Source organism: Cyrtonyx montezumae, unplaced genomic scaffold, assembly GCF_038088225.1.
Source record: "Cyrtonyx montezumae isolate F1298 unplaced genomic scaffold, pur_monq_1.0 scaffold_2, whole genome shotgun sequence".
NCBI classification, from domain to species: domain Eukaryota; kingdom Metazoa; phylum Chordata; class Aves; order Galliformes; family Odontophoridae; genus Cyrtonyx; species Cyrtonyx montezumae.
In genome coordinates this window covers 16,506,194-16,520,801 of record NW_027071936.1, presented here as the reverse complement: position 1 = coordinate 16,520,801, position 14,608 = coordinate 16,506,194, and the positions used below count along the sequence as shown (strand labels likewise).

Here is a 14,608-nt window from a genome sequence, read left to right as displayed (position 1 = left end):
TTCATCACGCACCAGAGATTTCAGGATACTTCTATTTTAAAGTTTATCTTCCACTATAAAACAAAGCACAAAGAATGATTTTGCTCTTGCTTTGTCAAACCACTTACCCAAATCAAGCTTGAAAACTGGACAAGTGTCAAAAATATCCTTTATAGAGAAAGAAGTAGCCAGGCTGGTTACTTACAAGCTCTATTTGCCAAACAGCAAATATAATTTCCAGTAAATAACACATCTAAGAAACTTATCACACAACTCCCATAAATTATTTTGACTACATCTTCCGTCTTTTCTACAACACAAGTGAGAAACGTTTCAAGTAACTCAGTGACTTCCCTTTCAGGGATCCAGCATGCCCCAGTACAAGCTGACATACTTCAATCTGCGAGGAAGAGCAGAAATCAGTCGCTACCTGTTTGCCTATTCAGGCATAAAGTATGAAGACCATAGGTTGGAAGCAGCAGATTGGCCCAAAATCAAACCAAGTAAGTAGTGCAGATACTTATACGCAAATTTCCACTAGAAATAATATCAAAATCCAAAACAATTTAGGAGGTACGTTCATGTTTCACTACCAGAAGTACATTCAATCTTGGCATTAATTAAGGATATAGAAATTTTATTGCCCAGATCCAAGATGTCCAAAATAGCATTCCTGACGCTGTCACAGAAGTCCAAACACATATATTCAAGCAATCTAAAATGACTTACCTGTGGTAATTTAGATGGGCTTTTAATCCTATCCAATTTGATTTGACTAGTACATGCCTAAAGCTGACTTATGTTCATCTTCCTGGGTTCTTAAGAGGATTTGGTCTCAAAGAACCACACTCTAGTTTTAGAAGGCCAGGTTGGAGAAGAACTGCCAAGGACACCCTTTTGCAACAAGAAAAGTCTTCAAAGAGAGAAAGAAAGAGAAAAAAAAAAAAAAAGAGATCAGATTATTTAAGGAGGAAGGAAAAAAATGATCAAAAGAGATGCCACAGTATTGTTCCCAAAACAGCACAGCCCTTCTCAGACTACTGAGAGTATGCTGAAGGCTATAATGAGCCATTCTATGTATTTTTAAGTGAAATAAACCTCCTTTGAGTTATTGAACGTGCATGTTACTTCTGCTCATTATAATAACCTCAGTTCAAATGAAACTGAGCTCAAGTAAGGACACTGGGGAGATGAAATTTAAGATATTTATGTCTCTAGTTCATGGATTCAGCCTATGCTTTGTATATAATCTGTGAAACTTTTAAGATCCAGAAGAAATAATAACATCTTAAATGTGCGGAAAACACACAGCTAATGAACATGGTAATTTCCATGAATTTGGCAATATTTTTTGGTAGGAATTCACACCATTTAATAAGCCTAGTCCATGGGTTATCAAATTCAGTGTAGTTAGATTTGTCTCTTCCTCAACATGTACTCAGTAATTTGAATGGCAAATAGGCAAGCACTGCTGCTTTCCCAGTGGCAGTTGAAGCTAACTGAGGTGCTCAAGTGTAAAAAAAAACATTGACTGACATCCCACAAAGAGGCATGCGAATGACAGACTTTGATAACCTTTTTTTTGTAAGATCTTACATCTTGCTGACCCTGTGGTACAGGCTATTTCTCTCTCCACTCAGGGAAGTGAGGCAGAAGCCAAAGGCAATACCGAGGACTCGGATAAATTTAGGAGAGAATTGTGTGAGATTTTTTCATATTTAGGTGTGCACATAGTCAGATGCACATATCAACTTACATCCCAAAACAAAGTTCAGAGAACATTAGCAACATATGAAGTCCGTATACCAAATTTTAGAATTTCATTAAGACAAATTAAAAAGATAAAGCAAACATAGTGAATTGCAGGCGATAGAGACATTTGTAGCTTAGGAAAAACTAATCAAACAGCAGGTCTCTCAGCCAAGGTTAAGGTGTTGCATCTCTCATTGAGATTCAGTCCGGATGTTAGGAAAAATTTCTTCTCGAGAAGACACTGGAATGGGCTGCTCAGGGAGCTGGTTGAGTCACCAACCCTGGAGGTTTTTCAGGAAACGTTTAGATGTGGGTACTAAGGGATGTAGTTTAATGAGGAAATACTGGTAGGTGGATGGTTGGACTGGATGATCTCCAAGGACTTTTCCAACGTTGGTGATTCTATGATTTGTGAAAAATTTACGCTGGTTGAAAATTTCAGGCTTTACTTCCATTTAGTCAGCTGATGAGAACTCGAATGCATCGTGCTGATTTACCATTTTACATGTGAGGAAATAGTTGGCTGCACGTCAGAAAGTACTTTTATAACTCTCGCTTCTGGAAGGCTCACTGAATCCTACCTAGCTCAAATACCTATGTAATGGTGGCCTTTGCCAACAGTGGTGTTTGCACTGCAGTTAATTTGCAAGTTCAGAAGTTTATCAGCTAAAACTATAGTTAAGATATCCTGTTCTGTGTGCAAAACAATTTAGCACTACTAAGGAAATTGCCTAGAAATCAACCAGTTGATGACTACCACATCCTCTTCTATGAAGCAATAGTTATTCACAGTCTTTCCAAATTATCTGCCACAGGCAAATCATTAAGCTTCAGATAAAAGGTAGCAATGAGGATTGGAGGTTAACAGCCTTGCACTGTACATGATCAAGGGTCACTGTCCAGATCTGCCCTCCTGTGCTCAAACACTGCCTTCACACACCGTGACTCAGCAAGAAATGCCTCTCACCTAGATTGTATAGAATTTGTGTCTAAACACTACAATGACATAAGGTAAGCCACTTGAATTCTCTACTGGGCAGAATTTTCAAAATGGGCCTCATCTCCCCCCTGGGTAGGAGCATATTGAAGAGGTAATGGCCATCTGAAAAAGCACCAGTCCTCAGGAAATTGGGCTAAAGTGCCTTTGTCAAAATGTTCAGTTACTGCTTTGTTCAACACTAACTATGAAATAAGAGGATGCCTACAACCCATTGAACGTACACAGGCATAGTTTATTCTTCTGACAGATCTCACTGCTGTCACTTCTAGTCGGGACTTCCTATGAAGTTCAAGTATAATTTTTCCATTTTGCCTGGACTGTGTCTACTCTCATAAGAACAGAAGTTAAAGCAGCAGATTCCAGTCAATCTCAGCCTGGTGAAAACAAAAGGGTGCTAAAATACTCCCACTTGACCCTTGATCTAAAATCACTTCTGACTGCAGAGTCTGCAAGTACCGTGTATTGCATTGAAGTACAATACATTATGAACAAATAGTTAAGAGAGAGAAACTGTTCTCTTAACAAGTTTGGACCAGAACAGTCTCTTCATGATTCAAGGAACAAACCAAGGAATTTAAGTTTTTCTAAGAGCACAAATTGTCAACATAGAGGAAAAATTTGTTTCAGTAATTACCAAAAATTAAGGTATGGTTTCACAACAGATGCCACTCTCCTGCCCAAATCATCGTCCCATACAAAATAGAAAATACTGCCACTGTCATGAATGTGAATGTCTGAATAAATTCTTTATTTCTTAGCTTTCCTGTAAAACTGAAAGGAAGATAGAAAATGCCTGCACTGAGATTGATGTGCAGAAAGTTCATTTATAAAGCAGACTTGCAACTGCTTCAAGACTAATTTTGGACTAGACAGAAGAGCGTTATGCTTTTTGTTGTTTATTTTATCATTTTCAAGTGGCTACCCCAGCAAGCTGGTCCTTTTTGCATGCTCAGGCAAATAAGCAACATTTTACACTTAGAAATACTGTCTTACTTGATTCTGTTTACACCCAGGGGGTGGTAGTTTATTTTGCTGGGGAGAGGGAATACTTTATAAAGTTAAAAACATGTCATTTGGCTTATTTTTTCTAAATGTATATTTTCTGTAACTCAACACTTCTTATGTGCCAATTTCAGTCAAAAATGGTATTTTTAAAATGAACAAGTCAAAGGAAGTATGACGTGAGTTGATCAGCTTTAGCACAGACTTTAACAAAACAGCTGAAGATCAGAAAGCAGCATTAAATGACCATTCTATATGAACTCAATTGTCAAAATAAATAGACTCAATTTTACATTTGCTTTAACTTGAATATGCCATATTTAAACTTGAATCAATTTGAGAACTGAATGCAATCTTGTAATGGGCTCTCTTAAGACCTATTCTAGCACATAATAGGCTCCTCTCAAAAGAAAAATGAAGTGTTATTGCACTGAAAAGAACAGCTGCAATATAGCTGATAATCTGCTGCAATTATGTTCTCAGATAACATCCTCTTGAGACACTGGACTAGCGTGCAGTAGCAGCCACTGCTCTGTGCCTCATTCGAGGAATTTGATGCAATGGCAATTACACAGACTTTTTAGACATAGCAAAGGACGCTTTAATTGTGCGGAAAGCTGTAAACACCCCATAAACTGTTTAGGAGGTGGAATGGTTCCTGAAAGGTCCTCAGGAAACTCAACAGACTAATTACTGTACTAAAAATATTTCCAATAGATAAATCTTTATAGACACTTGACAGCAGATAAAGATTTTTTGAAGGAGTACCTGTCCTGTTTCCTAAATGAGGTGCTGCTACATAGATCTAGCTAGAATTATATATAGTAGTGATCTTTGAGTAAAAGATATGGCTTAGCAGTAGCTTTCACAGAAAATCTGAGTTTTAATAACATCAGCACTGAAGCTGGACTGAAGTTGGAGCAGAGCGCCATCCTAGACATACATTTCCAGGAGATACGGGTGATGGATGCCTCCAGCTCTAGCCCAATCACTTCCCAGGGGCCTTGCTCCTCTGCCAGCCCTACAAAAAATAAGTATTCTGTACGCTTCTATTGGAAGATGCAAAGTTTCCGACACAAGCATTTCTTGTGATCCAATTTAAATATTAATGGAAAATAGTAAGGGACTGTTTTCAAGACAAGGAATTTGTTTTGACAAGGAAAGGCAGTAAGGATAGCTGTGATGCTTTATTTCCCTCATATTTAACCAATTCAAATGCTTTGGTATGACTCCAATCTCAGCTGCCCGACTGCACCATTATTCAGGTTTGGAGGAACATTCAACTACTTAAGTGCAGCCTGCTTAGCATTAAGGCTATGGAGTAATTGATTATAGTCAGGAGGAAACATGTGGAGGAGCAGATCAGTTAGGAAGTGACAGTCACAGGAAATATGAGGACATAAACTGAACATCTGGGACCAAAACTGAAGCAAGCCAGGATGAGTATGGGGAGGAAAGAACAGAGCTGATGATGAGAGTAATGAAGAAGCAAAGATGAGGGGAGAAGGAGCAAATAACTAAGGGAAGGAGAAAATCAAAAGTCTGTATCTTTGTAGGGGCTTCCTCAGTAGCTGAGGAAGCACAGAAATTGAGAGTGTAGCTGGCAGGCTTGGGTGATTCTATTCAGCTCTGAGTTACATTACCCCTCCCTATCCTTGATAGAGAAACAGGTTCAGATGCTTATTATCAACCGGGCTGTGCCCTGAAGGCTGGGCAAAGAGCTCTTCTTGCTCAAGAAGAAGTTCTGAACACTTCAGCGAGAACCTATAGGCGCTCCAAGAAAACAGTAAGTGTCACAGCCCTTGGAGGACTTCATGAGATGGAAGAAATTTATACAGACATCCTTGCTTTTAACACGTTAGGCTACATTCTGCCTGCTCAGAATCCATCAGAGACTATGAGCATCATTGTTTCGATCACAACAGACATTCAAAACTGAGGTATATATAAAAGGAAATCATCCAGTGTTAAACAGTGAGCAGATACTTCAATGAATCCTTCCTGAAATGAGGAGAATGTAGATCAACCTGCTGTCGCACTCAGCCTCTGCCAAAGTTTTCTTGATATGGCCCTGTTCATTACAGATCTTAAAGGGTCCCTTCCAACTCAAGCAATTATATGATTCTGTGTTCTAAAATGGATGACAAAAGTTTAACAGTGTTTTATTATAGTGTTTATGTACACACTACATTCATAGAACTCCAGAGGTTCCTTGAACATATTATGTCAGTGAGGAGAGCAAGGGGACAAAAGCACCGACTGGAGAAGGCTCAGAGGAAGCCATGGAAGCCCACATCCGTGATGTAAGGATACCACTGAGTGTTTTCTGTTGTAACTCGAAGTCTGTGAATACACAGCCTGGCTTTGTTATTTGTGAAGGAAATAGGCTATATGTGTGCTGTCTACAGAGGAAACGTGGAGGTCTTTTTGCAAGCCCTGCAACCAAACAGCAACCACTTGTTGAGAAGACTACTTACATCCTTCCTAACAATGAAATGTACTAACACAAACCCAAACCCATCTTTTCCAGTCGTAGAAGGAAATCTCCAGTACTCACAGAGAACACGTTAAGGCCCACAGCATTTAAACTTGAATGTACAGGCAATCTCCTAATAATGCTGTGAATTTATTAATATGGAAGTTTTTAAGTGCTAAGAGCAAGATGACACTTCATTGCATGGAACTAAGAACTTGGACATTACTTCATGAATTTTTGATACTAATGCTTCAAAAGCAAATCAAGTTTCTTAAAACAGGTTTTTTTCAGCCTGAAAATCCAACTTCATAAGCCATTATACCTTCTCCTCCAAAGTGGAGAAAATCCACTTTAAATATTTTTTGTTCTAACTGTTCTTTGGACATAGATATGCCATACTTGTTTGTGTGCAAGGATAGCCCACCTTGTGGCTAAAGATTTTTGAAGAACCGACAGATCTTTACAACACAAGTCAACAGGTCAACACAAGTAGGCTTTCTTCAAACCTATCAGAGGTTCCACTCATTTACAGCTCAGCAGTTTAAAACTCAACAAGAATTCAGCATGATAAGGTCAGCAAATGAGCATATCAAACACTACACCATTAAGAAAAATATCTGTATTTAAGTGACAAAGACTTCCTGTTCTTTGTAAGAAAGAAAAACAATCAAATCACATTCTGAAGAGAAAAGAAAGTCTGTCCTGTTTACTATCTGTTATCATTTAAAGACTTCATTGCTTAATAATGACAACAACATACATGCTGTCTCTTGGTAAAAAAGAAAAAAGCCAAGCCCCATTATAAAACATAATAACAATCCTTTTTGGACTTTTCAGATTCACGAGACTATGTAATAAAATCTACTCTGATTTATCAATTTCATACTGCTTTATGAATCACACAATTGTGAATATCTCTAATGCACACAAAGCAACAACTATGTTAGTGTATATTTCATTTTAACAATCAGTTTCTTTTCTGGGAAAGAAAAAAAAGAGAGATTCTAATGAAAACAGGTCAGCTCTGAGAAGAAAACTGTTTCTAGGCATTAGTGGTGCTTTCAAGCCATTTCCTGGAATTCTGCGGGACACCAGGAAAAAACAAAGTAATCCAGACACAGCCACACTCCTGAGAAACAGGACAAGGAAGATTACTAGCACATTGCCATGCAGCTGCCTGTCACATTTTCACCCATTTTCCTCAGCTGTCAGAAAGATGTCTCCCCCCTTTTGCCACCACTGAGGGCTTCTCAAGAAGCAAATAAGCAAGCTGGTTTTCATTTTCCACATAATGAGCATCGGAGTGAAATGTCAGTCAAACTGCAGCCGTCAGACTTCCCCCCTCATGTGTAAACTCATTAGAAAATAGTCTGTTCTGTTTTGTATTAAGCAATTACAGTTTCCCAACCTGAACTGTCATCACTGTGTTCTGGCAGTTATTGCCTAAGAATCTGGCTGAGTCACGCTGATCAAGTCAAAGCTGCATCAGACTGCTGGGCTCCTACCAGGCCTCTGCAGGCATCCCGTTAACTCCTTCCAGGCAACAGTCTTTGTTTCTGAACTAAAGTTTATCTATTACCCTTTTGCCAAGCTCGGCAGCGTGATCTCTTTCTGGGCTGGGATGTTGGAAGGACGCTTCCTTAAAGGATGCACTGCTATCCAGTACGAGCAAAAACATTCCGTGGCTCTGCAGCTTTGGACTCAATGGGGCCCAGGGCACCCAGCACTGTTAGCTCACAGCAGAACCAAGGCTGTTCTCATTTTCACAAGCAGAAAGCTCTGCAGTTTAGCATTGAGAGATGTTCTTTTTCTATCTGAATTTGATAAACAAGTGAATAAATATGTGGACTTTCAAGGACACTGCTGCTCACCGGATGACAAACATACAAAGTCTTCTATGAGAAAAAGTTAAGAAGATTGCTAGTTTCCGTACAAACATGCATTGTATGCTTTCTCCCTGGGGTAATACAATTAAATCTCCTTGAGCTCCCTGGCTTCTACTAGCCATCAGTTTTGACGCATATCCTGGCCTCAAAGTGCATTGAACTTGGGGAAAGAAAGGTAGTCCACTCAAATGAAAGAAAAATTGCATACAGGAGTCCTGCATGTTCTGTGCAGCTGCCAAATTCATTCTGTAATTCACATACTCCATGCTAAACCACAGAGACACGTGGCAACACTATTATTATTTTGATAAACAGGTGCAAAGTGCATCAGGTTTCATTAGTTTTCTTCTTCCAGTGCTCACCTACTTTAGGAGTGTTCCAAATTACTCACCAGAGGATCCCATAAAATTTGAAGACTGGGTGCACTTGCTTTGCAAGCGGCAGTAGTGGATTGGGAGAAGCAGGGAAGTCAGTAACATTTGAGGAAGGAAGGGGTACACCTCATAGGTAGATTCCCATGTTTTCCCATAGTCATTAGTTTCTCAAATTTTCAGGCTTCCTATATTTTTCTCAGATTCAGCTTAGTTTCAAGGTTTCAGCTTCACTTGCCAACCAAAATGCAGCATAACAGAAGCCCAATTTTCCATATACAATATATTACTGGATGGATAGATTCTCACAGGTATCTATCATGCCTGCTTAGTCTGCCCTTCACCTATGCTCAGTGTCTGGAGGCCTTTTCCCCAGGACTGAGTTTTTGTTTTTGCAAGCAAGCCTAGTCAAATAGGTTTGAATATCCTAGCATTTGCAGTTCAGTTTGAGATCTGTACTTATCTCCTAGTGAGATAAGCTTTCACACTCTCTCTGCTGGAGAACTGTTGTGTGGAAAGTCTTGTCATAAGTTCTGAAATACAGATACTTCCGCTGAATTTAAAACAACAGCAAGCAAGTATCTTTGGAATGTTACTCAGTCTTCTATATCACACTCCAGCTGGACCCTGCACTACAAAGACTTCAGTACTACTTTGCCTAGCCTTGACATTCACTTTCCTGGGGAGGAGAAAGCTGAGAAGAAAAGGAACTTTAAGCTTCTTAAAAAAAAATCTTCCCCTGTAAAGAATCCAGGATATCTAGGGACATATTCAGGCTTCAGAGCACAAGTCTAGGAAATAGAAAATGCAGTCGTTTGTTTCTACACCTCAGCTGCCTTCTTGCAGTGAGGTGGTTTCTCCTTAACCTGATATTTCCTTTTAGTCCATGTCTATAGCATTTCCCTACAGAAATACTGTGAAACTGCTAAGTGCTATGACAAAGATTTCCCTCCAAGAGCGGTAAAAGTGCAACTCACTGTCAAAGGCAATGATTTTATTCCATTTCATTCTTTTCTTCCCTCCAAGCTATCCCATTTGGCAAAGTCCCCATTCTGGAAGTAGATGGAGTGATCATTCACCAGAGCCTGGCAATCGCGAGATACCTCGCCAGAGAAACAGGTAACTCACCTGACAACTTTCTTGCTCTGTTCTGTACTCGCTTAAAATGCTCTGAAAAAAAACCAAACAACAAATCACAGAAAAGGCAGAAAGAAACTAACAGCTTGACAAGACCAGCCGTGGAGTAGGATTTCTGTGAGCCCTAGGCCAAAATATAGAGCTACTCAAATGGAACGTAGAGAACAAAGATCAGACCACAGTAAAGAGTAAGGCTCAAAGTAAGTCTGCAGCATGAAGCGTTATGGTGTTCACAGCTGAAATCACTTGGCAGAGCTTCCCATTTGCATGTCAAGTATGTTGAAAGGAAAACTCGCAAATAATCCTGAGCAAACTGTTCCAGCTATAGATATGTCTCCATTCAGTGCAGTGAGCTTTAGAGGTCTCTTCCAGCTCAAATGATTATAAGGTTCCATGAATCCCTTTACACCCAAGTACACTCCCTTCTGCATCTAACACCCGGGTTTTGGTTCAATTTCCCCAGCCACTAAACCTTACCCTTCTGTCTCTGCATGACAGAATGCATGTGCCCGTGACCCCAGTGACTCTCGGGGTAGTTTTCCACACAGCTAAACTCTGAGCTGTCATGAGAACAGGAAAGCAACAGGGTAAGGAGCTTTGGAAAGCACTCGAGATGATTGCAGCCAGCAGACAGAGCACTGTGAAGCAGATGTAGGCAACAGTTCTGTTCTGGCAGAGAGATTAGATCAGAAGGTGCCTTCATTCATTAAATACTGCACACTATGAAAGTACTCAGCCAGCTAGACCAAATGATATAAGACTCTTTAGTAATGTAAATAATCAAAGAGAGTAGTCAGGGCTTGCTTTAGGTCAGTAGCTGTCATTCAGATTCATGTGCAAAATGAGTCTGCTTGAAAGCAGATGTGTTGTTGGTGTGCTGCATGTCAGCAAAGCGAAGACAGGCTGGGAAGCAATATGCTGTCAGACTGTTTTTGTGTTCTGAGCAGAGAGACATAACCTGCCTTTCTGAGCACTTCCAGATACCCCACATTTTCCAGCTGAGGAAACAGTGAAAAGCCAACAGTGTTATTCTTCAAGGCACTACCATAACATATTTTCACGTGTTGAGCAATACTGCCAATTTCCTTGATTCCTTATATGACCTATTTTTTGCCAGGGAAGAGAATGATGAACATCCACGTGACAATATAAGGCTGGGAGAAACGATAAGAAAGTCCTCCTTCCTCCCACACCACCTTCCTGCCCATCTCCTACTGGGAGGCTGATTGGGAATGGTACAACTTTTATAGACAGAAATTATCACTTGAACATTCCCTCATGGCTTTTTCCAGCAGAGTGGCCAATCCTGGCAAATTCTGAGCATGCTGCTTATGTATTAGTGCAGCAAAAAAAAAAAAAAAAGAAGCATGAGTGGAAAGAGAAAATAAAATCCATTAAAATTCCCAGTGACAATTTTCAGTAACCCTTTAAAATAAAGTAACGACATTTTTCTGTGTCCATCACCAGCAGTTCTTTACTGAAGGCTTACAGAATCTGGTGCCCAAAAGGAGCGACATATTCGCTGCCTTCAAATGCATATGGGATAAGTCAGGGAAGTGACTTGGCAGAAGAAGGGCGTTTGACTTATGGGGGTCTAAAAGAACAGAGGAAGTAGATGGTCTGGTTCCACACAGAGGTAAAATTCTGAACACAGGTCTGTGAAAAAAGAGCAAGGGAAAAAAGTCATACTGAGATAACCACAGGCAAACCAGAGAGCAACAGGGGAGGAAAACAGATTTGAAAACAAGACAAAGTAATCACAAGTAAGCAGTATGTCATGGGCTGTGCATTCTGGTGGTGGAAAGAAAAACACCTTAGGGAGCTAAATGAGGCCGGAGGGGGAAAAAGCAAAGGTAGGTGAGGTTACACCAGGATGTAAGGGAGTCAAATGCATATGGTTAGCATCAGAATACTTTGGATAGCCCATATCGTTATGGAAATGTTCACAAAGAATAGAGCTTACCTCTGGGGCATTAAATATTCTTGAGGGGTCCCTAACCTCTCTTATGCTTGCTTCTGACAGGTCTGGCAGGTCAGACTCCAGTGGAGCAGGCATTGGCTGATGCCATTGTGGACACCATAGATGATTTCATGACGCTGTTCCCCTGGGCGGAGAGAAATCAGGATGTGAGAGTAAGACAGCCACTAAGCTAAACAAAGATAACCCATGTGAATGTGTACCTGAGCGGGATATCTCCTCTGCAGAAAAAGCCCCACGCCAACCCCTGAGTCCATCATCTCAGCTCACCCCAAGGTGGAGGACCTTTGTGGCTCTTCCTCCAAGCTAACTGAGTTAGGGTTGTCCGCTCCCTTCCACCTCCACAAGATTTTTCCATAGTGGGAACAACAAGGTCAACATCAGCCATCTCTCACTGGTTCACCTTAAACTGAGGATACCGTGTGCATACACATCAAACTGCTCTTCAAAAGGCACTGTCATCCCAGCTAGCACTGTAATACCTGTATCCTGCCACAGAGAACTCAAATCTTTCTGCTACTGCTAATTCAGTGAGATTAACAGCTCCACCCTATTTTCTTTTTGCACTTCTACATCTTGATTTCTTCTTAACATTTAATATAACTTCAGTAACTTCTGAACCCCTTGCTTGGCCCCACCACCATCCCCTGGACCTTCTGAAGACATCAGTGCCCTTTGTAACACATGGCTGTGATGCTTTAACACAGTCACAACACGTCCTTGGGGTTTTGGCATCCCTCTGTCTCCCAGTTCTCGCTCACCACTTTCTTAAACGCAAACCTACAGATTCATTACCCAGGGGATGGTGAGTTAATGCCAGCATTGCAGATATTTCACATAACTCTGACCTCAGCAGATGACCCAGCTCTTTTAGGGAAGTTGCAATGTAGCAGCACGTCTAATCATTAGCTACCAGTGCAGCCTCCTCCTCCTTGGGCTGACCGGGACACTGAAATACAGAAACCATGGAGGACTAAATGCTGACAAACTAATAATAATAATAATAACAAAATAATAATGAAATTTTACAGAACCTTCTAGGAGAAAATCTGAAGTTTGGACGTATTAGTACTCAAAAAAGCAGATTCCTTTGCTTCCTAATGACTTCTTGGAATTTCCTATTTCCCCCCTAATTTGGCAAGGGAACGCTGACTCACAGTTTTTGACCATTTAGAAACGGGCACAGCATTGCTGTGGAGTAGTGCAGAAAAGCACGACAGCCACAGAGTTGCGGTCCCGGTTCTTCCACCACTGGGTGTGTCCATCTGTCTCCAAAACATGGACCTGGGTCGTGCCTCAACGTGAAAGGGGGCAGCGCTCACAGGCAGCCTGCATGTGCTAGTGCGGACGTATGCTGCCTAGTATCGTCTGGGGACCAAAAGATCTAGAAAATTGCTTCCTGGGAGCCTGGTAGAGCTTGTGGCAATAATAGCAGGTCTCCCTGCGTCCGCTGCCACCACCTTGTGGTCAACGTGCAAAAGGACAGGGACTTAAGGGGTTACGAGAAGATTCCATTTATTGCGTGTATTTTGCAGAGGGTGACGATATTAAAAATAATAATAATGTTACAGCACAGGCTGAAAATCAAATCTGACATTTCTGAATTGCAAACTCGTGGCTGTGACTTGCAGTCGTAACACTTGGTTCAAAGAATCATAGTACCTCCTGGGCTGGAAGGGACCCACGAGGATCAGGGAGCCCAACTCCTGGCTCCACAGACAGGTCAGACAGGTGCCCACAACGGTTTGCAATCTCAATCATTTCCATACAGGTGGCAGTTTTGCTGACTGCTCTGTGTGTTCCGTTGTTCCCCTAGGAGAAAGCTTTTAACGACATCCTCACCAACAAAGCCCCCGAGCTGCTGAAAGATTTGGACGCTTTCTTAGGGGACAAAAAATGGTTTGTAGGGAAATCTGTAAGTATAATTTTGGTTTCTCTCGTTCCGATGACACTGCCAGTAAAATTCAACTGTTGGCTACTGTTAATATGATCGATTTCATGCTATCTCATGAAATCTTGTGAAAAGAATTCATTATTTTTATTCTTTTTAAAATTCTTAGATCTTAGCAGTACGTAAACTGGTTGTTGCTCCATTGTAAAGTGAACGCTGCTCACACTGTCAGAAAAGGAAAGAGAACCAGGATAGATCTGCATTTCCTAAACCATTCTAGATACAGACGCAGGACATTATCATTGCTTTTGTAGTGGTTAGCAGGGGTATGAGTCACAAAATCTGCTTAGAGTCACTGCTCAATTTATGCATTACTAGCAAGGATCTGTTTTAACAAATTTTTAATCAAGTTAATCCTTGCATTGCAGCAGTTACTATCTCTGTAACTTACAGCAACAACAAAATTTCGCATGCTTCATGCTTCGTTTCTGCAGATTCCTCTGCAGTTTGCAGAGTTGGGGTTTTTTGTTTTTGTTTCTTTGAGATTGCCAATTAAAATTTACAACTTTCCCCCTCTTTCCACCAGGTAACATGGGCCGACTTCTACTGGGATGTGTGCAGCACAACACTCCTGTCCTATAAACCTGACCTGTCAGACAAGTACCCCAGGCTGTTGGCTCTCAGGGACAGAGTGCAAGCGCTGCCCGCTATCGCGGCCTGGATCCAGAAAAGACCCAAGACAGCAATGTAGATTGGCTGTTCAGTGGAAAAACAAACACCTGTTTCTTGATTTTTAAACATTACAAATGTGTTAAGTTATTCAATTTAGAATTGCTTAAATTAATTTCAGGTGGATGTGTTGTACCAAATCAGAATCTAGTAGAGCCTGGATTGAGGTGCTGTTCCAACTGCATTCCTTTCACCACTAATAAAAACACAGTTAATGTTCTGTGGGTTCACAGAGGGAGAAAAAAAATAAATATTACTGGGCAGATATAATCTCAATGATACTTTCTGTTTATTGTTGACTTTCCAGAGGAAGACAGGTTAAAGGAGAGGAGAAGCATTTGGGAGCATTAAGGACGCTAGGCAGCACAAATGAAAACTACTCAACAGATGTCAAGTTTCTCCAACGC

At 40.8% G+C, this 14,608-nt stretch overlaps 1 protein-coding gene across 1 annotated transcript; it reads left to right on the top strand.

Annotated features, from left to right (window-relative positions):
* Positions 1 to 343: 343 nt before the first annotated feature.
* On the top strand, positions 344 to 14,357 carry HPGDS (hematopoietic prostaglandin D synthase). The gene is made up of 5 exons (XM_065736494.1): positions 344 to 482; positions 9,493 to 9,585; positions 11,627 to 11,736; positions 13,398 to 13,496; positions 14,059 to 14,357. Exons 1-5 carry the CDS (start codon positions 350 to 352, stop codon positions 14,221 to 14,223), a joined length of 600 nt encoding a protein of 199 aa, XP_065592566.1. The 5' UTR covers positions 344 to 349; the 3' UTR covers positions 14,224 to 14,357.
* Positions 14,358 to 14,608: the final 251 nt, after the last annotated feature.

Coding starts and splice junctions, on each gene's coding strand:
- HPGDS (XM_065736494.1), top strand. CDS start 350: ATGCCCCAGTACAAGCTGACATACTTCAATCTGCGAGGAAGAGCAGAA. Junction 9,586..11,626: donor ATACCTCGCCAGAGAAACAG/GTAACTCACCTG, acceptor TGCTTCTGACAG/GTCTGGCAGGTCAGACTCCA. Junction 11,737..13,397: donor AGAGAAATCAGGATGTGAGA/GTAAGACAGCCA, acceptor TTGTTCCCCTAG/GAGAAAGCTTTTAACGACAT.